At 34.4% G+C, this 21,027-nt stretch overlaps 1 protein-coding gene across 4 annotated transcripts in view; it reads left to right on the forward strand.

Moving 5' to 3' along the window:
- Positions 1-21,027, forward strand: part of STXBP5L (syntaxin binding protein 5L) — a 402,790-nt gene that overhangs the window by 177,683 nt on the left and 204,080 nt on the right. For all 4 annotated transcript variants that reach the window (XM_020985897.2, XM_020985899.2, XM_078146723.1 and 1 more), the window contains exon 8: positions 16,372-16,455. In XM_020985897.2, the coding sequence (XP_020841556.1) occupies positions 16,372-16,455 (84 nt within the window). The remainder of the gene's footprint in view (positions 1-16,371; positions 16,456-21,027) is intronic.

Genomic DNA, 21,027 nt, shown 5'->3' on the forward strand with positions numbered 1-21,027 from the left:
GAGATATTTGTAAAGTACTTTGCAAACTTCAAAGTACTATAGAAATGGCATTTCTAGGCAATTAAGTGGTGCAGTACATAGAGTACTGCATGGAATCAAGAAAAATCTGAGTTTGAATCCAACTGTGTGACCCTGGGCAAGTCATTTAATAGCTATCTGCCTCAGTTTCCTAAACTGTAAAATGGGGATAATAGTAATAATAAACCTATCTCACAGGGTTGTTGTGAGAATCAAAATGAGATAATATTTGTAAAGCAATTAGCACAGTGTCTGGGACATATTAGATGTTTAATAAATACTTGTTCCCTTCCTCTCCTGCCCCTCCAACAAAGCAGTTGTGGCAATCATGATTTTAGATAAGGAAACAGAAATTAATAATATCAAGAGAAACAAACAGGTAAACTGTATTATGCTGAAGGGCTACACAGGCAATGAAAAAATACTCTCAAAAACCAACATATACATCTGTAATCAATCTATCAATTTGGGAGTTAGTGCTAAATATGCGAATCACAACCTTCCATGGCTATACATCCTGTGTGACTGTTATCTCTATCCCTCAGCAAGTGGATGATACATGTGTCAGTCCCTATGGAGCCAAAGCATATGATCTCTGGGATCATCCCTACTACACAGAAACATCATCTAAAACTGGGACATGAACTGGAATTCTTTATGGTTTCTTAGAGTCCATTGAGGTAGAAAACATGTCCACAGGCATTTTGGTAGTAGTCACTGGGGCAAAGGGAAACCCCTGGGACAAATTAAAGAATATGCTATTTTAAAATATATCTATTTCTTTAATACTTTAAAATGTATCTATTTCTTTAATACTTTTGATAGAAGTATGCTAGATCATACTTCTAAGATCTTATCGACATGAGTATTTCCTATAAACTATCCACACCTTCTCTGCAATTTTTATCCATGTCTTCTTGTAAATCAGTTTTATCCTGAAATGTCTTTAGAATGAGCTAGTGTAAAAGAATAGCTAACCAAACATTCTGTACACCTATTCTCCATTCAGTGCAGGTTATTGTTTTGTGAAGTGATGTTGCTCATAATCTCCTGCCATCCTCTCATACAGATTTTATAGCTTAACACAGGGGTAGAGAATCTGCAACCTCCAGGCCACACATGTCCTTCTAGGTCCTTAAGTGAGGCCCTTTGACTGAGTACAAGTTTTACAGAACAAATCCTTTTATGGGAGGATCTGTTCTGTGAAGTTTGGACTCAGTCAAAAGGCCGCACTTGAGGAACTAGACAGACACATATGGCCTTGAGGCTGCAGGTTCCTCACTCCTGGTTTGTCATTTCCAATTGATTTTGTCTGTGGATGCCATGTCTCCCTATTTTTCAATGAAATGGAGTGTTTGCTGGCTAAAGCAATCTCTACATTCTTTTGGCCTTTGTGCCAATTGATTTTCATTGGCTTGCGTTCCCAAATACACTGATATGAAAGCATTACCTGGATTTGAAGAAACTCGTTGGATATATAAAACTGATCCATATTAAATAAATAATCCCACTATTCTTGGATGTTGCATCTAATGGACCCTAAGTTCCCGGGAGAATGCAAATAATCATCAAACATGGTTCCAGCGTTGTTTGTATAGTTTAGATCAATGCACAAGGGTGGATTTTGTTATTGGTTTTTTGGTTTGACAAGAGGGCCATTAGAGGTGTAATGATCTGAGAAAATTCTCTAATTGAAAATTAATAAAAGTTGGTTAAGTTGAGGAATCATTAGCTTTCCTGTGTGACATATTCTTTTTCTCTCCTAGATCACTCACTTGAATGGTAAATAGTACTAAGACTTCAGAATTGCAAAACTCAAATGTGAACTTAGAAGTTGGCTAGCATGTGGCAAATTAACATCATAAGCCCTGCCTTCTGGCACGACTTGTTTCAAAGCTGCTTCTATTATCAACCTTCCACCCCCACCCCCCAACTTTTCATAGAAGCAAAGAAGTTCATAAGGGAAGTCTAATTTTTCAAAGTGTTCACAAAACACAAAGACCTCTAGGGGAAAAAATCAGGACAAATACACTCGCATGTGAGGATGTATAAGTTTTAGTCATCATGCAGAGTAAGTCAGGTTTTCCTGGATATGGATTCCTGCGAGAGCTCATTTGCCGCATTTTCACTTAGATTAACACTGAAAAAATTATCCCTGGAATGATACAAAAATCACCAAAGAAGTTGGCATCCCTCACTGTATAGAGCAGACAGTGTATTGTGCTACTTTCAGGATAAAAAAAAAATCCTCTGTTTGACTTTTAAAGCCCTTTACAACTTGGTCTTTTCTGATCTTTCCTGTCTTCTTACATTTTATTCTCTTCCATGGATGTTCTAGGAACCTTAGTCTTCTTGCTCATCCTTACACATGATACTCAATCTTCCAGCTCTCTGCCTTTTACTGACTATCCCCATGCCTGGAATGTTCTCTCTTTTCACTTTCACTTCTTTGCTTTCCTGGCTTCCTACCTGATTCACTTAAAATTCCACTTTCTGCAAGAGACCTTTCTTGGTTCTCCCTTTCCAGCCCTCCTTAACTGTTAGTTAGAATCTTCCTTATGAGGTTATCTCACATTTACATTGTATATATCCTGTGTGTGCATAGTTTTTTTTGCACGTTTTCTTCCTCATTAGAATGTGAGCTCCTTGAGGATGAGGACTGTGTGTTTCCCTTTCTTTGTATTGCCAAGACCTATTAGCACGGTGCCTGGCATATAGTAACTGTTTAATAAATGCTTGGGGTAGCTAGGTGGCACAGTGGATAGAGTGCCAGTCCAGGAGTCAGGAAGATTCTTCTGATAGGAGGCAGAAACTGAGCCAAGCCTTGAAGGGAGTCAGGGATGATGGAGGTGAGGTGAGGACAGGATGCATTCCAGGTATAAGAGAAGACAGACAAAGGAACAAAAATGAGAGGCAAAAATGTTACGTTATAAGAAGACCTAGTAGACTAGGTTGGCTGGAAAATAGAGCATATGAAGAGGAAGATCGTGCAATTCCTGGAAAGAAAAACTGAAACTCGATATTGAAGAGTTTCAAATTCCAAACAGGAAAAATGTATACTTTATATAAATATGGTATTATATGAATCCCAAACAGGGAGCCTGAAGCTTCTTGACCAGAGTGATGACATGGTCAGATGTGCTTCTGGAACATTAACCTCACATCAGTTTGGAAAGGGAGAGAAACTGAGACAGAATGGACATTTAGGAGGATATTGCAATAGTCAGGAAAAAAGGAGATGTGCTGGTAGAGAGGTTATAGTGGAGTTACAATTGAGTAGAGTTGACAACTGACTAGATATATCAACTGTTGTCATTTTAAATGTCTAGGAAAGCACCTTGGAATGTCCATTGCTCCAGTTGTGTTGTAGCACTTTTTAAATGAACTCCTTAGCCAGTACCAGATTGTTTTGATGATTACCACTTTGTAGTACAGTTTGAGATCTGGTACTGCTAGTACTTCTTTGACATTTTTTTTTCACTGATCTCCTTGATATTCTTAAGCTTTTGTTCTTCCAGATAAATTTTGTTATTATTTTTCTAGCTCTATAAAATAATTTTTGTTATTTGATTGGTATGACACTAAGTAAAAAAATTAATTTAGGTAGACTTGTCACTTTTATTATATTGGCTTAGCCTACCATTGATCAGTGAATATCTCCAATTGTTTGGATCTGATTTTATGTGTGTCAAAAGTGTCTTGTAATTGTGTTCATATAGGTCCTGAGTTTGTCATGGCAGGTAGACTCCAAGTATTTTATATTGTCTGCAGTTATTTTAAATGGAATTTCTCTTTCTAGCTCTTCTTGCTGGACTTTGTTGGTAATATATAGAAATACTGATGATTTATGTGGGTTTACTTTGTACCCTGCATCTTTGCTCAAGTTGTTAATTGTTTCAACTAGTTTTTCAGTTCATTCTCTAGGATTCCATAAATAAGATTCTAGGATTCTCTAAATATATCATCATATTATCTACAAAGAGTGATAGTTTTGTTTTCTCGTTGCCTATTCTAATTCCTTCAATTTCTTTTTCTTATCTTATTCTATAGCTAGCATTTCTGGAACAATAGTGAATAATACTGGAGACAGTAGGCACCCTTGCTTTACCCTGATCTTATTGGGAAGGCTTCTAGCTTACCTCCATTACAGATAATGCTTGCTGATGGTCTTAGATAGATACTATTTATCATTTTAAGGAAAATTCTTTTGTTCACATGTTTTCTAGTGTTTTTGTTTGTTTGTTTGTTTGTTTGTTTGTTTGTTTTGATGAGGCAGTTGGGGTTAAGTGGCTTGCCCAGAGTCACACAACTAGTAAGTGTTATGTGTCTGAGGCCAGATTTAAACTCAGGTCCTCCTGACTCCAGGGCCAGTGCTCTATCCATTGTGCCATCTAGTTGCCCCTTCTAATATTTTTTTTAAAACAGGAATGAGTGTTGTATTTTCTCAAAAACTTTTTCTGCATCTATTGAGATAATCATATGGTTTTTGTTGGGTTTTTTTTTTATTGGTATGGTCAATTATGCTGATAGTTTTCCTAATATTGAACCTGTCCTGCATTCCTGGTATAAATCCCACCCAGTCATAGTGTATGATCTTTGTGATACATTGCTGTAATCTTGTTGCTAGAAGTTTATTTAAATTTTTTCATCAATATGCATTGAGGAAATTGGTCTATAGTTTATTTTTTGTTTTTGCTCTTCTTGGTTTAGGTATCAGTACCCTATTTATGCCATAAAAGGAATTTGGTAGGACTCCTTTGACTATTTTTCCAAGTAGTTTATCTAGTATTGGAATTAATTGTTCTTTAAATATTTGGTAGAATTCCCTTGTGAATTCATCTGGTCTTGGGGATTTTTTTTAGGGAGTTCATTGATGACTTATTCAATTTCTTTTTCTAAGATGAGGTTATTTAAGTATTTTATTTCCTCTTCTATTAGTAGGAGCAATTTATATTTTTGTAAATAGTCATCCATTTCATTTAGATTGTCAGATTTATTGGCATATAGTTGGACAAAGTAACTCCTAATAATTACTTTACTTCATCTTTACTGGTAGTACATTCACTCTTTTCATTTTTGGTACTGGTAATTTGGTTTTCCTCTTTCTTTTTTTTTTTACATAAATCAACAAATGCTTTACTTTTTTCCCCACAAAACTAGTTCTTTTATTTATTAAATTTTTTTAATTTTCCATTTTATTCATCTCTCCTTTGATTTTCAGGATTTTCAAATTGGAGATTTTTATAGCTTCCTTAATTGCATGCACAATACATTGATCTGTTCTTTCTCTATTTTATTGCTGTAAGCATTTAGAGCTATAAATAAAAATAAAAGTAGACAGCAGAATGGATTATAAACCAGAATCCAATAATATGTTGTTTACAAGAAATATATTTGAAACAGAGAGACACACAGAGTAAAAACAAGGGGCTAGAGCAGAATCTATTATGCTTTGGCTGAGGTTAAAAAAAAGGGAGGTGTAGCTATCATGATCTCACACAAAGTAAAAGCAAAAACAGATCTCACTAAAAGAGATAAACAAGAAAACTACATTTGTCTAAAAGTATCACAAACAATGAAGTAATTACCAGTACTAAAGATAAACACACCAAATAGCATGGCATCCAAATTCTTAAAGGAAAATTTTAATGAATCACAGGAGGAAAGAGACAATCCAACTATGCTAGTAGGAGACCTCAACTTTCTCCTTTCAGAATAATAGATAAATAGATAATAAATAAATCTAACCAGAAAATAGATAACTCTAACCAGAAAATAAAGAAGTTAAGATTAATAGAATTTTAGAAAAGTTAGATATGATGGACTTCTGGAGAAAATCAAATGGGAATAGAAAGGAGTATGCCCTTTTCTCAAATGTATATGGCACCTTCACAAAAAAGTGATCATGCATTAGGGCATAAAAACTTCACAAAAAAATGCACAAAAGCAGAAATATTAAATGGATCCTTTTCAGAAAATATTGCAATAAAAATTGCATTCAATAAAGGGCCGTGGAAGCAAAGCTTAAAAATTAATTGGAAACTAAATAATCTAATCATAAAGAATAATTGGGTAAAAAAACAAATCATAGAAACAATAATTTCATTATACAGAATGACAACATGACAATATACCAAAATTCATAAGATGCAGCCAAAGCAGTTCTTAGGAGAAATTTTATCCTTTCTCTTCCCTCTTCTCTTGGTGCATCCCTCTTTCTTAACCCTTAATTTTTTTTTTTGAGATTGTCCTATTGTAGTCAACTAAAACTTTGCCCTCTCTCTGTGTTTACTCCTTTGTTTACTTCTTTGTTTACCCTCCTATGTTTACTACCTTAATAATGATCAAGTTCTTAGGACTTACAAGTATCATCCTCCCATAAAAGGAGGTAAACAGTTTAATCTTGTTGAGTCTCTTATGACTTCCCTTTCATGTTTACCTTTTTATGCTTCTCTTCAGTCAAATTTTCTATTCAGCTTCGCTATTTTCATCAAGAATGCTTGAAAATCCTCTGTTTTGTTAAACATCTTTTCCCCCTGTAGGATTATTTTATGTATCACATTATGTAGTATATGGTATATAGAATTGTATTATGTAGGAGTATTGTTGGGTAGGTTACTCTTGGTTGTAATCCTAGCTCATTTGCCTTCTAGAGTATCATATTCCAAGCTCTACACTTCTTTAATTTGGAAGCCTTCTAAATCTTGTGTGATCTTAACTGTGGCTCCATGATATTTGAATTATTTCTTTCTGGCTACTTGCAGTATTTTCTCCTTGACCTCAGCGCTCTGAAATTGGGCTATAATATTCATTGGAGTTTTCATTTTGGGATCTGTTTCAGATGTTTGGTGGATTCTTTCCATTTGTATTTTACTCTCTAGCTCTAGGATTTCAGGGCAGTTTTCCTTTATAATTTCTTGAAATATGATATCTAGGTTCTTATTTCGATCATGGCTTTCAGGTAGTCTAATAATTCTTAAATTATCTCTTCTCTATCAAATTTCCAGGTCAGTTGTTTTTCTGATGAGATATTTCACATTTCTTTTTTTTTTCATTCTTTTGACTTTTTTTAAATTGTTTCCTGATGTCTAAAGGAGTCGTTAGCTTCCACTTGCCCAATTCTAATTTTTTTTAGGCAATTGGGGTTAAGTGACTTGCCTAGGATCACACAGCTAGTAAGTGCCAAGTGTTTGGTCTGAGGCCAGATTTGAACTCAGGTCCTCCTGACTTCAGGGCTGGTGCTGTATCCACTGTGCCACCTAGCTGCCTCCCAATTCTAATTTACAAGGAATTTTTTTTAAGTGAGCTTTTGTACCTCTTTTTCCATTTGGACAACTCTGAAAAGACCTCTTTTCTTCAGTGAATTTTTGTGCCTCTTTTATCATTAGGCCAATTTTATTGGCATCTTCTCTCCCCTAAACCTCTCCTGGCAAGCTCCTAAGTTGTCTTGGGCTGGGAGGAAAAAAAAAGTCTTACCTTAACCTTTTGTCAACTCTGCCATTCAGAGGGGAGTGTTGGGAGATTTCGACTGAGTTGCTGCCTGTACTCTGCCACCTTGGCTCCCCCTTAGGAACTTTCTTTTCAAAAAATTCATCTTACTGTTTTTTTGGGGTAGATAAATGTGTCTGAGATTGAGGGTGGTGAATTTGCTCTGTATTATTTGTTTTAAGAGAGTAAAAGACATAAAGGAAAAGCAGGATACATTAGGAAATAAATAAGGAAGGAAAAAAAGTTAAGCACTTGAATAGAATTTTATAAAAGTTAGTTATCATAGACCCTGGTGATTAATAAATAGGACTCATAAGAAGTATACATATTACTCATCTTTGAATTGTACCCTTCCAAAATCAAACATGTTTTATGGAGTAAAAAAATCTCATGAACAAATGCAGAAAAACAGAAATATTAAGCAATATTTTATTGACTACAATACAATAAATGGTATAATCGCCAAGATGAATTTGAAGAAAAGGTTTAGACTTAAATGAGCACTAAATAATATAAGACTTCAGTAGGTCAACCACACCTTACACCACTATGCCAGGATTCGCTCCAAATGGGTACAAGACTTAGAAATTTTTTTTAAAAGCTTACATAATAAATTAGAGAAACAAGGGAAAAATTTTGTTCAGTACCAAGGATAGAGAAAGAATTCATGAACAAACAAGAGTGAAAGAAATATAGAAGATAACATGGAAAATTTCAATTACTTAAATGTGAGAGGTTTTGCATAAATAATACCAATACAATTAAAATTAGAAGGGAAATAGTTAATTGGGGGGGGATCTTTGCAGAAAGTTTCTCTAGAAAAAGGTCTAATTTTTAAAATATATAAGGAACTGATTCATGTTTATAAGAAAAAGATGGACCAATGTTCAAAGGATGTGAGCAGGCAGTTCTCAAAGGAAGATATAATCCAAGATGTAAACAGTCCTGTTTTTAAGAAGCTCCAAATCACTAATAATTAGAGAAATGCAGATTAGAGAAACTCTGAGGGTACACATTACACTCATCAGATTGGCTGAGATGACAAAAGATGAAAATGGCAAATACTGGAGGAACTGTGCTCAACTAAGAGCAGCTAGATGGTGTAGTGTATAAAGTGTTGGGCCTGATGATAGCAAGACCTGAACTCAAATTCAGCCTTAAATACTTACTAGCTGTATGACCTGGGCAAGTCATTTAATCTCTGTTTGCCTCAGTTTCTTCATCTTTAAAATAGGGATAATAATAGCATCTTCCTTCCAGGGTTATTTTTAGGGTCAAATGAGATAATAAGTGTAAAGGTACTTAGCAAAATGCCTAGCCAATAGTAAGCATTAAATACATTTTAGCTATTATGATTATTGTTGTTGTTAAAATAGGCATATTAATGAACCATTCATGGAGCTGTGAATTAGTCCATCTATTCTGGAAATCAATTTGAAACCATGCTGCACAAGTCACTTAACTGTATATGCACTTTGATACAGAAATACTTTTATTAGGCCTATACCTCAGCAAAATAAAAGAAAGTGGAAGAGGACCCCAAAATACAGAAACATTTATAGCACTCTTTTTGTAATTTCAAAGAACTGGAAATTAAAGAGTACTTATCAATTTGGGAATGACTGAACAAATGATGGTATATGAATTAATGGAATATTCTTTTGATGCAACAAGAGTGAAACAAGCAGAACCATAATAAAAATGTTGTTAACAAAAATAATGAGAATAACAATATTATAAAGACGACCAACATTGAAAGATTTCAGAATACAGATAACTACAATGACTAACCGTGTTCCCAGAAAAATTAAAGGAATCCTCATAGGTAAAGAAAAAAAAACCAAAATTATAATATGTAATCATTTACTTAAGAAATGCTAGAAATTCTCATAAAATTAATAAAGTAAAGCTGCATATTAAACAAGCTCATGAAAACCATTAGACTTTCTAAAGCTAAAAGAGTAAATTACTAAAAATACCCATCAAGAAGGAAAGAAAAAAGAATTCCATTCAAAATAACTAAAAAATGTGCAAAAAATCTGGAAATCAACTTATCAAAGTATACTCAAGATTTTTATGAGTACAATCACAAAACAACAAAAGAAGACTTCAAATAATGGAAGAGTTAGCAATTATTCATGATTCATTTGTATCAATATAACAAAAATAATGAAACTATCTGAATTAACTCACAAATTTAGTGCCATAACAATCAAATTAATGAAGGGTTACTCTCTAGAACTAATAATAATAAATAATAAAAATTTAAAAATTTAAAAAATAAATAAAAATAATAAAAATAAAAAATAAAAATAATAAAAATCATCTGTAGGAACAAAAGTTCATGAATCTTGAGGGAAATAATAGAAAAAACCCTAGGAATAAAGAGGATCTAACAATACTCAGTGATGACCAGAATTTTTTGGTATTGTTTAAAAAATACAAAAGTTGACCAGTGGAATAAATTAGGTCAAGAAAGTCCAGAAGCAAACAAACATAGTATCATAGTGTTTAATAAAGTCAAGTATAACAATTACTGGTGTAATAATTCCTTATTCAACTATTGGGAAAATTAGAAAGCAGTCTGGCACAAACTGGTTTAAATACACATTCTGTGCCATGTACCAATCTAACCTTCAGATGGACACATGACCTAAATTTTAAAATGTCGTATCATTTTGCAAAAATAGAAGAGATGGTAGGATATATCTTTACAGCAATGATTAGGTGAAGAATCCATACTTTTAAAAGGGTAGAGGTATCATAGAAAATAAAAATAAACAAATTGTATGAACTAGAATTAGTCAATAAAGATTTATAAAGTTCTCACTATGTTCTATACACTATGCTAACAGCAAGAGATACAAAGAAATGCAAAAGTACCCTTTCTTTCAAGGAGCTTACAGCCTAAAGGAGAATCAACAAAATGGGAGATAAAATCTTTGAAGTAAACTTTTTTGACAAAAATATCTAATATATGTAGAGAATTGATACAGTATGAAATGAACCATTGCATATATATGTGGTCAAATATATAAATGGTGTTCAAATGAAAAAAACTGACTTAACAATCGTGAAAAAAATGCTACAAATCACTTTAAAATAAGAAAGGTGAGCGTTAAAATGACTTTGCTGTTCTACCTTATCCATCAAATTGGCCAACAATGACAAAAAAGAAAAATCTCTATTAGTGGGAAGGATATTGGAAACTAATATAGTAATGCTTTGTTGTTGTAGCTATTAATTGGTCTAACCATTCTAGAAAGTAATTTAAAGCTATACTTTAGAAGAAATTAAACTACGACCCAGGCTTACCACTTCTAGGCATATACCCCAAAGAGGTTTTATCTGATATATACAAAAATATTTATAACACTTTTTGTTATAGCAAAGAATTGGAAATAAAGTGGGTATACATCATTTGTGGAATGACTGAAAAAATTAGTAGATGTATGTAATTGAATATTATTGTACTATAAGAAATGACAAGCAAAATGAATTCAGAGAAACCTGGGAAGAATTGTATGAACTGATAATGTAAATATGAGCAGACTAAAGTAATCAATGATCACAATAATATAAGGGGAATCAGCTTTGAAAGATTATGTAACTGATAAATGCAGTGACAAATCATGACTTCAAAGGTCTGATGGTAAAGCATGCCAACCACAACTTGGTGGAAAAGTGGTGAACTGGAAGTAGAGTGATAGATGCATTTTCACATAACCAGTATGTTAACCTGTCTTTCCTAAATGTGCAGAGGAGGCATTCCATGAGAGGTTGGGCAGGATGGGATGGATGAATTAGTGAGTAGTAATAAAGATGAAAAAAAGATCAATTAAACATTAAAATAATGGACAGAAGAAAACAAACCATAAAAATCCTCATGGTTTCACATCCTCCTCTTTTGTTCTGAAATGTTCTTGATTGTTGACAGTTCCTAGGTTCATCATCATCATCATAAGATTTTTGAGTAGTTGGAGTATTCCAATAGTAGGTAGAGTGTTATTATGGTAATCTGGTGGCAGGCTTTTGGCAGAAGCCTGTACAGAGTTGGTGAGGGATCTGACAGTGGTAGAAGGGGTAAGTCATCTTGAGGTTTAGGGGAAATAATTCAATTCAGATCAGTTCAGGAACTATCTATTAAGTCTACTAGCACTGTGCTAAGTATCCCTTTCCCCAGTGCCTCACACAGTGGTACTCACATAGTAGTCATGTAATAAATAAATCCTTAATATTGATGGGGATGCAAAGATTAAAAAACAATACCACATTTGGTGCTCTCCAGTTTATAAGTGAGTTACAACATAGAGTAAGAGTCATGGAAACATTCAAACAAGTGCTCACAGAAAATGAGGAGAGAGAAATCACTTTGACTTAGGGGTATCTGAGAAGGTTTCATGGAGTAATTGACACCTGAGTGGGTGTGAGAAGGTTTTCAGGCTGAAGTGAGGAGGATGGGACTTTTCACACATAAAGGTATGGTTTTCTGCATAGGTCTCTTTGCTTCCAGCCTCTTGTCTCTCATACCTCTCTTTCATGTAGCTTCCAAAATAATGTTGCTAGAGCATGTGTCATTTTCCTGCTCTTAGCATCTTCAGTAGTTCCCTGTTGCCTCTCAGATAAAATAACATCTGCTGACATTTACATACGGATTTAAGTTTTATAAAACACTTTATATATATATATATATATATATATATATGTATATATATATATATGTATATATATATATATATACGTATATATATATATATATATATATATATATATATATATATATATATACATATATATATACACATATATATATATATATATATATATTATATATATATATATATATATATAATTCTATCTGGACCTCACAACGACCTGATGAAACGAGCATTTTTATTATTCCTGTTTTTCAATTGTGGAAACAAAGATTGAAAGCACTTACTTGACTTCCTCAGGATCCCCAGCTGTTGGGTCCGAGACAAGATTTAAACCCAGATCCTCTTGAATCAAAGTCCAGGGGCCACTAGGTGGCATAGTGGATAGTGCACCAGCTTTGGAGTCAGGAGGACCTCAGTTCAAATCCGGCCTCAGACACATAGCACTCATTTGCTGTGTGACTCTGAGTGAGTCACTTAACCCCAAATGCTTCACCAAAAAAAAAAAAAAAGAATCTAAGTCCAGTGCTCTATCACCTACACAACATGGTCTCCCATTTGGGCACACAAACAGGTCTTGGCATTTAAAACACTGAACAATCTGGGTTCAGCCTAATTTACACCATTTATTTCATTTATTCCCTGTCACATACTCTATGTTAGCCCAAATGGTCAATTTGCTGCTCCTAGAATTCAGAATTCCATCTTCTGTGTCAATGCATTTGCACAAAGGCTTTGATGATACTCCCAATGCCTGGATTACATTATTTCTTCTCTTCTACCTCTTAGAAACTCCAGCTTCATTCAAAACTCGACTCATGTGCCAGGTCTTATACAAAGCCTTTCCTGATCTCTCTAGTTGTTAGTGTATTCTCTTTCCTAAAATCATTTCATATTTACTTGTGTTTTCATTACAGTAGGACATGTCAGCTCTTTGAGGACAGAGATCAGGTGGGGGGGGGTTGTGGCTGTTGTTTGTTCTTTTTACCTCCAGATTTTGGAGGTAATGCCTTGCATGTAGGAGGCACATAGTAAGTGTTTATTGAATTGCATTAAATTAAGGATGGTCTTCACAATAATGAAGGCAGAAGAGGTTACAGAAAGCTAGTAGTCAGGGAAGGTAGGTGGTGCAGTGGATAGAGCACCAGCCTTAAAGTCAGAAGGACCTGTGTTCAAATCTGGCCTCAGACCAAGCACTTGACACGTATTAGCTGTGTGACCTTGGGCAAGTCACTTAACCCTGATTGCCTCACTTAAAAAAAAAAAAAGAAAGCTAGTAGTCTAGTTTGGTTGGAACAGATAGTGTGCATGAAGAGAAATGCAAGTAAAATAAGGCTCAAATAAATTTTCGAGAACCTTAATTGCTAAAGCAAAAGTTTATATTTTGTTTTAAAGATAATGGAGAGCCTCTTATAGTTTTTAGACAGGACTTGCTTAGACACATGCCTTATAATAATTATTTTGGCAACTGTGAGGAGGAGGAAAAGGAGAGAATGGAAGCAGGGAAACTATTATAAAGTAATTCAGGTGAGAGGGAACGTGAGCCTACTAAGGCTGTGGCAATGAGAATGAAAAGAAAGGGGATGGATTTGAGGATGGCTTATAAGTAAAATGAGCCAGTTCTTGACAACTGATTGAATAGGGAAAGAAAGGGAGAGGGAAGAATCAAGACTGATTCCAAGGTTATGAACTTGAGTGGCTGCAAAGACAGCGATGCTCTCAACAGAAATAGGGGAAACTTAAAGGAGGGATAGATAGCTTTAGGGGGTAACAGTTTCAGATATGTTGACTGTGAATCAATCAATATTTATTGAGCACCAACTCTTTGCCAGGCACTGTGCTGATCACTGAGGATACAAAAAGAGGCAAAAGACCGCCCTTACCCTAAAGGAACTTACAATCTAATGGAGTAGACAATATGCAAATAAATATATACCAAGCAAGCTATGTATAGGATAATTAGGAAATAATTAAGAGAGGGAAAACACTGGAATTAAGAGGGTTTAGGGAAGACTTCCCTTAGAAGGTGGGATTTTAGTTGAGACTTAAAGGAATGAATTAATTCCTTTCAGCTACTATCAAAATATTAAAATGTTACTTTATCTTCCTAAATTGTACATTTTAGTTATCCAATTTATATTATTTATATAGTTATTTGAAATATTTCTAAATTGGCATATATCTGCATGTTCACAATTAACCAATTTCATGTCACATTCATGTGGATTACCCACATTACAGACTACATGCTTAGCCTAGAATTGATTTAATTCTCACTATTCACCTGCCTCTTTAACTTGTCAGTTTTGGAGGATGTGGAATGTTGCTGGATGAAATATCCAGAAGGTAAGCAGTAGAAAAAAAGATTAAAATCAAAGAACTTCTTTTGTCACTAGAACCATCACTTTTTCTTTCTTTTATCTCCTAATTTAGTCATAACTTAAGGAAGGCTCTTTCTGTGGTTCTCTGTTTTTCTCTTTATATTCTCTCTCTCTCAAACATCTCATCCTTTCACATGGCTTCAACTGTCAGTTCTACATAGATGACTCTCAAGTCCACAGTTCTTTATTCATGTCCTTTTCATTAAAACTCCAAACCCATTCATTTGTTGGACATTTCCATTTGACTGTCCCATCACCACCTCAAACTATGTCTAAAACTGATTTTCCAATCTCCCATTCTTTCTCTACAAGCTCTCTTTGACTCCTACCTTTTTATTTTTGGCAGTGGTATATTTATTATCCTAGTCACATAAGGTCAAAACTTTACAGATATCTTTGACTTTTCTCCCTTCTGCCTCCCACATTCAATCATTGCTGAGTCTTATTGATTAATTTGTGCTGTTGCATTCAGTTCTACCCATCTATTCTCACTGCCCTAGATCAAGTTCTCATAACTACTGTCTAGACCAGAGGTGGGGAATCTGTGGCCTCAAGACCCCCTTTTTTAAGGGGATTTGTTCTGTGAAATTTGGATTCAGCCCAAGGGCCACACTTGAGGACCTAGAGGGCAACATGTGGCCTCGAGGCTTAGACTATTGTAATAATTTTCTAACTGGCCACTATATCAATGGTATCTTCTCACTCCAAGGCATTTTTTCACAACTCTGTCAGATTAATATTTCTAAAATATTATTTTGGTCATGTCATATCTTTGATCAAAATATTAAATAATAATACTTATGGCTCACTTTATATAGCACTTTAAGTTTTACAAAAGGGAAGCAAGTAGAGAAATATTATAATGTTCAGATCTGGAAATAGACATACAAAGGCTAAATGACTTGCTCAGTGTCTCACAACTAATAAGAGTTCTTCATCTGCTAGAATTCTGAACTCTTTTATCTGGTCCTTAAAGTCCATCCTACTCTTCTAAATTCTTCTCCTGCTTCTTGGCATGAAATAGAAAAGTTCAACTCTAGGCAGACTGATTTCTGTATTGTTTTTTCAATATGCTTTGCTTACTCTAGCATCTTTGCTTTTGTTCACATCATTCCCACCTCCTCTCTGACATTGAAATAACCCTTCCTTGTTCTAGATGACTTTCTGAATGCTAGCTTCAAAATACACCTAAAACCTTTGCCTTCTTGAGGATTTCTTCAATTCTCCCATAATAAATTTGTTGAACTCTTTTACTGAACATATTTTCTTGCAGAACTTGTCCAACTTATTTGGTATTGGTCATATGCCACTGAATTGCATTGTTACTTAGCTTTTTATATATCCATAAGTTTTCTTCTTCCCAGCTGTAAGTTTCTTTAGAGGAGGTACTGTGTACATATCCTACTTTGTCTCTTCCTTAGCAATTAATACAGTCTCCTGTACAGGATAGATACTCAATAAATATTAGTTGATTACTCTACAAAATAGATAATCCTCTCTAAAATAACTGATTTGGCTCATTATATGCAATATATTAGCATGTAGTAAAGATTTTGTAGTACATGGTCACTAAATAAAGGTTGAATCTTGTTATGTGAACTTCAAGAAGCTATCCATTGAAAACTATTTTAATCAAAATTTTATTTTATTAATTACTTATTGAATATTAGAAGTACTAGTAAGGTTTTTATTTGAATGGTATTTGTATTCAGATTATCTACAAGATTCTAACCTAAAGATAATTTACAATTTCAAATGTGCTTTAAAATCTTTAATACATTTTTAAAATAAACTGAGTTAAAAAATAAGTTTCTCCTGATATTTTTCAGCTCTTAATAGGCTATGAAAATGGAACCGTGGTACTCTGGGACTTGAAATCAAAAAGAGCAGAGCTGAGAGTTTATTATGATGAGGTAAGCAGTTTCCTGTTATTCCAAAAAATGACTATTGTATTATGTTGACCAATTTGAAGAAATGTATGTTACATTGAAAAATCCACACTTTTTATTGTGATATATGACTGTTTGGAAAGTATTACATATAGCAGTACTGAAATTTAGAAATATTTCTTCATAGAATCAGCACTAATTATCAATATTTATTGTTCAGATTTGAGTTTAATTGTATATATCTAAGTACTCTAGTACTTATAATACTTATGTACTATCTACTTATAGTACATAGGATCTGTGACACTCAAAGAGTTGGCATTCTAGTTCAAATGAAACTGATGAATGGATACCTCTGTAATATGTTATAGTTCTCTAATTATTCACAATAATTGAGAGGCATGTTACTTATCCCTAATTAGTAGCTAATCCCCAGACCATAGTGTTAAGGATTATAAAGTATCTTCGTATTTAAGTTTGAGTATGGTGATAACTGATCTAGAAATTTACACGACAAGCAGTTCTCAATTCATAAACAAAAAGTTATTTGTACTCAAATAACTCAGCTGTATTGGAACTCAATGCTGTATTTTCTCATTGACCCAATGGTTTAAATAGTTGTTAGGAGAGTCAATAAAAAGGATTTAGTCCATAATTCACTTGAAATATAATCATAGGACCATAGATTTAGAGCTAGAAGGAACCTTAGAGTACAGTCCCCTTCTTCTATAGATGGGGAAACTGAGGCATGGGAGAGGGTAGGTTATTTGCCTCGGGTCACACAGTTAGCAAATATTTGAAATGGGGTTTGAATCCAGATCTTCTTTACTCCAAGTCCAGTGCCCTATCCACTATTTTAGGCTTAGTACAATAGAACTTAATTACTTCATAAAACAATAATTCTGTGGTTCCCCTAAACTTCTGTTTAAAATTATAATCTGGTATCCCACTTTTTTGGTACCCCATTTATTCCTACTGCAGCAAATTGAATACTGTGTTTTTTTCTCACTGGATAGCAGTTAGAACTGGACTCCTTTAGTTCCAAACCAGTCATGGATGTTACTAAGGCTAAGTCCCAAAGACTGGCCCACTCACTTCCATCCCATTGTTACCACCTCTTTTCTCTGACTCGGATTTCTTTCTCTTTCCTGACTCACTGAACAATCAAGTGTAGTTTCATAAGGAGCCTTTAAAAATTATTTCGATGTGTTTAAATTATTAACAATTAAAATGTTTTGATGGATCAATATAGTCAGAACTCCTCTGTGTCTTGTATGCAACTCTTGTCCAGGTGTTCCCGTAAATCTTTCATAGGTATTCTGTGTAGGGGACCTTTTTCCATTTGTCTTGAAATGGATACCAATGGAACACATAGACCATCCATCACTTATCCCTAGTTCTTACTACATAACCAGCCCAGTCCTTTTTTAGATCACATGTCCCTCTAGTGATGTCCTTTATACCAATTCATTTGTACATTTCTTTGTTGGTAGTATATTGCAGCTTACTTACGCCCACCATATTTCACTTCATTGCCATTTGTGTGATACAAGTCTAGTTCTTCAGAGACTATGGTATTCCATGACTTGTAACATTAATGGAAAAATATTAGTACTAGAAAAATGGCCCTTTGTTTCACAGTGCAGTTCAACGTTGTTAAAAAGAAATGCACAATTTCCCCAAAGCAATCTGGCCAGATCTTTAACTTCTAATCAGTTCTTGACTCGGTCCATCATCTGTGCACAGTATCTGTCCAAGATGAACTAGGGGAATGGGTTATCTATCCAACTGCATGTCATAATTTGCACAGCAGAGATTCTTCATAAATTTTTTTTTCCTGTGTGGATAGTTAGAAAAAACTCTGAGTACTATGGAGTTCATTTGGGAGAATCTAGTATTTCAGGACTTGATATAATCAGCATAATATCATCCATCCACAAACAGCAGTTGGAGGACCTCTCAATCCAAGTGGAATTCTCCCATTTGGACTATTCTGTTTGTCTTCTATTCCCACAGCAAACACATTTACTGCCCATACATCTCCCTCTTTTGTGCCTTGCTGTTATATAATCAGAGGATCATCTTACAAAATTATCATTACTGTTACATCTTTCAAGGACTTTTACATGATTCCTTTCATATTTTGAAATCAAAATCAAATATTTTGAGTTTTGTTTTGACTTGTGCAGTGGCTTTTTGTTTTGGGTTTTGTTGTGTGTAGTGAGATTTTGTATTCTCCCAACCTTTCAACAAATTTTGTGACTACAAAAATATAGTGAGTGGTAAAACAAGCCTCTCTCTTCATTCCTCATATGTTTCACAGCAATACCATTCATGCATGTATAGACTGTTGCCATAGAAATCTTGTGTAAAGGGGAAAGTAGGCAAAACTGGATAGGGAGCCTACTAGTAGGCTGGTCCTTGGAAAACATACATAGTTTGTTAATGAGACAATGATCAAAGTGTTTCCATAACAGTAGAATCTGCCAAAGTCTGTGTTCTTTTGTCATAACCTTTGAGTTCTTCTATACCATGATGAAAGATTATAGTAATGACTGCGGAAGAACAAGTTCTTTAACCCTTTTCTGTCGAGCTAATGGTATACAAAATTTTTGTACAAAGAGGCCTGGAATAAAATTCACCCATATTTCAGAGGAAAATCAGATTTTGTTAATCTGAATCAGAGCAGTAATTCAGGGCAAGGAAAAAGACAATATCTGAGTGCAGAGGGAATGTTGTGGGACAGAGGCTAGGGATGCTGCTGCTCATACTTTTATTGAATTTGGAGAGCCAGTTGATGTGAATGTCAGGGATTAGTAGCTAATGGGGTTCACCATCCCCATTTTCCTCCTTTTTACCCCTTGTGAATACCAGTCCTCATAAGTGAACCTACCTGAACCTGCCCTGAGACAAAGTGAGAAGTAAATAACGATCTTATAATGTTAACGACAGAATTAATTGAGCATAGAAGGTTATAGTGTCGATAGGAATCCAAAGAAGACTATTGAGGATAAATAAGTGATGACTTCTTGTTGGTGCCCTAAGAAGAGTCTCTGAGATGGCATTTCACTGATTCTGACCTAATTTCTAGATTATTGTCTCCTTTAGATGTTGCCAAAGAGAAATCTCCACAGTTGGGGATAAAGAGAAAAACAAACCAATTATAGGTAGGGAAATAAAAGGAGAAAAAGGCATTGCTACCAAAACAGAAAACACAAAAACGATATGCTTGTACATTTAAAGGCTGCATATTTAGTGGAAAGACCACTGGAGATGAGTTCAAGTTCCTATTTTACCATTTCTCAGCTATGCCACCTTGGCCGAGCCATTCAAGCTCTTTGAGCTTCAGAGTTTTTTTTTAATTAAAAATACTATTGATACCATTTTTTAAAATATCACCTTCATTTCCAAATATATCTCTACCCCTCAGAGAGCCATCACTTATATGTGTGTAGAGGATGGGGAGGTGCTACTACACTTGTGATAAATAATAAAAAAGGGTCACCCCAACTACAAAGACATCAGCTGAGTCTCAGTGTACACGGTGTTCCATTCTCAAGGCTTCCCTCTCAGAAAAGAAAGGAGGGATGCATGTTTTCTCATCTCTTTTATTTTTTGGGAGGGAGGTAAGTTTGGCGTTTACAATTACAGTGTTCAGTTTCTTTTTGTTGTTGCTAATATTGATGTTCTTTCCATTTACTTGGTTGTAGTGATTGTTTATATCACATCAGTTTATCGAAGTCTTCCTATGCTTCTCCATATTTTTTATATTCATTATTTCTTATGGAACAGGAGTATTCCATTATATTCACATACCACAATTTATTTACCCATTCTGCAGTCAATGGGGGCTTGCTACCAATTCTTTGCTACTAGGAAAAAAATGCTGTTACAAATATTTTGGCATATAGCACCTTTCTATCTTTGTCTTCCTTGGAGAATATACCTAGCAGTAGGAACCCTAAAATTCAGTTTTATCATTTATAAGGTGGGAATAATAATAACTGTACTATGCATTTTATAGGATTGCTGTAATAAAATCCCTTTGTAAACTGTAAAATGCTATGTAAATGTGAATTGCTATTATTGCCTAGAAATGACTACTCTTTAAGGGACACATTGCCAGGAAAAGTATTTATGGGACAGAGGGAGGAGGGATTGAGGCTGTTTTAGCAATTGCTCTCCATTTCAACTCAAGACGGAGGGAATCTCAAAATAGCTCATATCTCAAAATAGTCTAGCTGACTTTCCAGAATGTCTTCCTAATCCTAAATACCTTTCTTGTAGACTTTGAACACGGAAGGGAATACACTGAAACTATTGAAAATAAAGTGAATTATTCTGAGCTGAAAACTTGAGAAAGTGCTAGTTTGCAAATAGCTATATTTTTAATTGCTCACAAATTCTAAGACCTCTTTCAAAACTTCACATAAGACTATTTCAAGAGTGGATGTAAGCAATATAAGAATCTTCTTCAGTGTTTCCTAGTTGCCTGTGCCTTTATTCTAGGATTTCTTCAATGCATTTTAGTGAGGAAACCTTTGTATCAAACTATATAATATGTATGGCTATGTTATTTTCAAATATGTTTAGAAG

Source organism: Phascolarctos cinereus, unplaced genomic scaffold, assembly GCF_003287225.1.
Source record: "Phascolarctos cinereus isolate Bilbo 61053 unplaced genomic scaffold, phaCin_HiC Scaffold_726;HRSCAF=1367, whole genome shotgun sequence".
NCBI lineage: Eukaryota > Metazoa > Chordata > Mammalia > Diprotodontia > Phascolarctidae > Phascolarctos > Phascolarctos cinereus.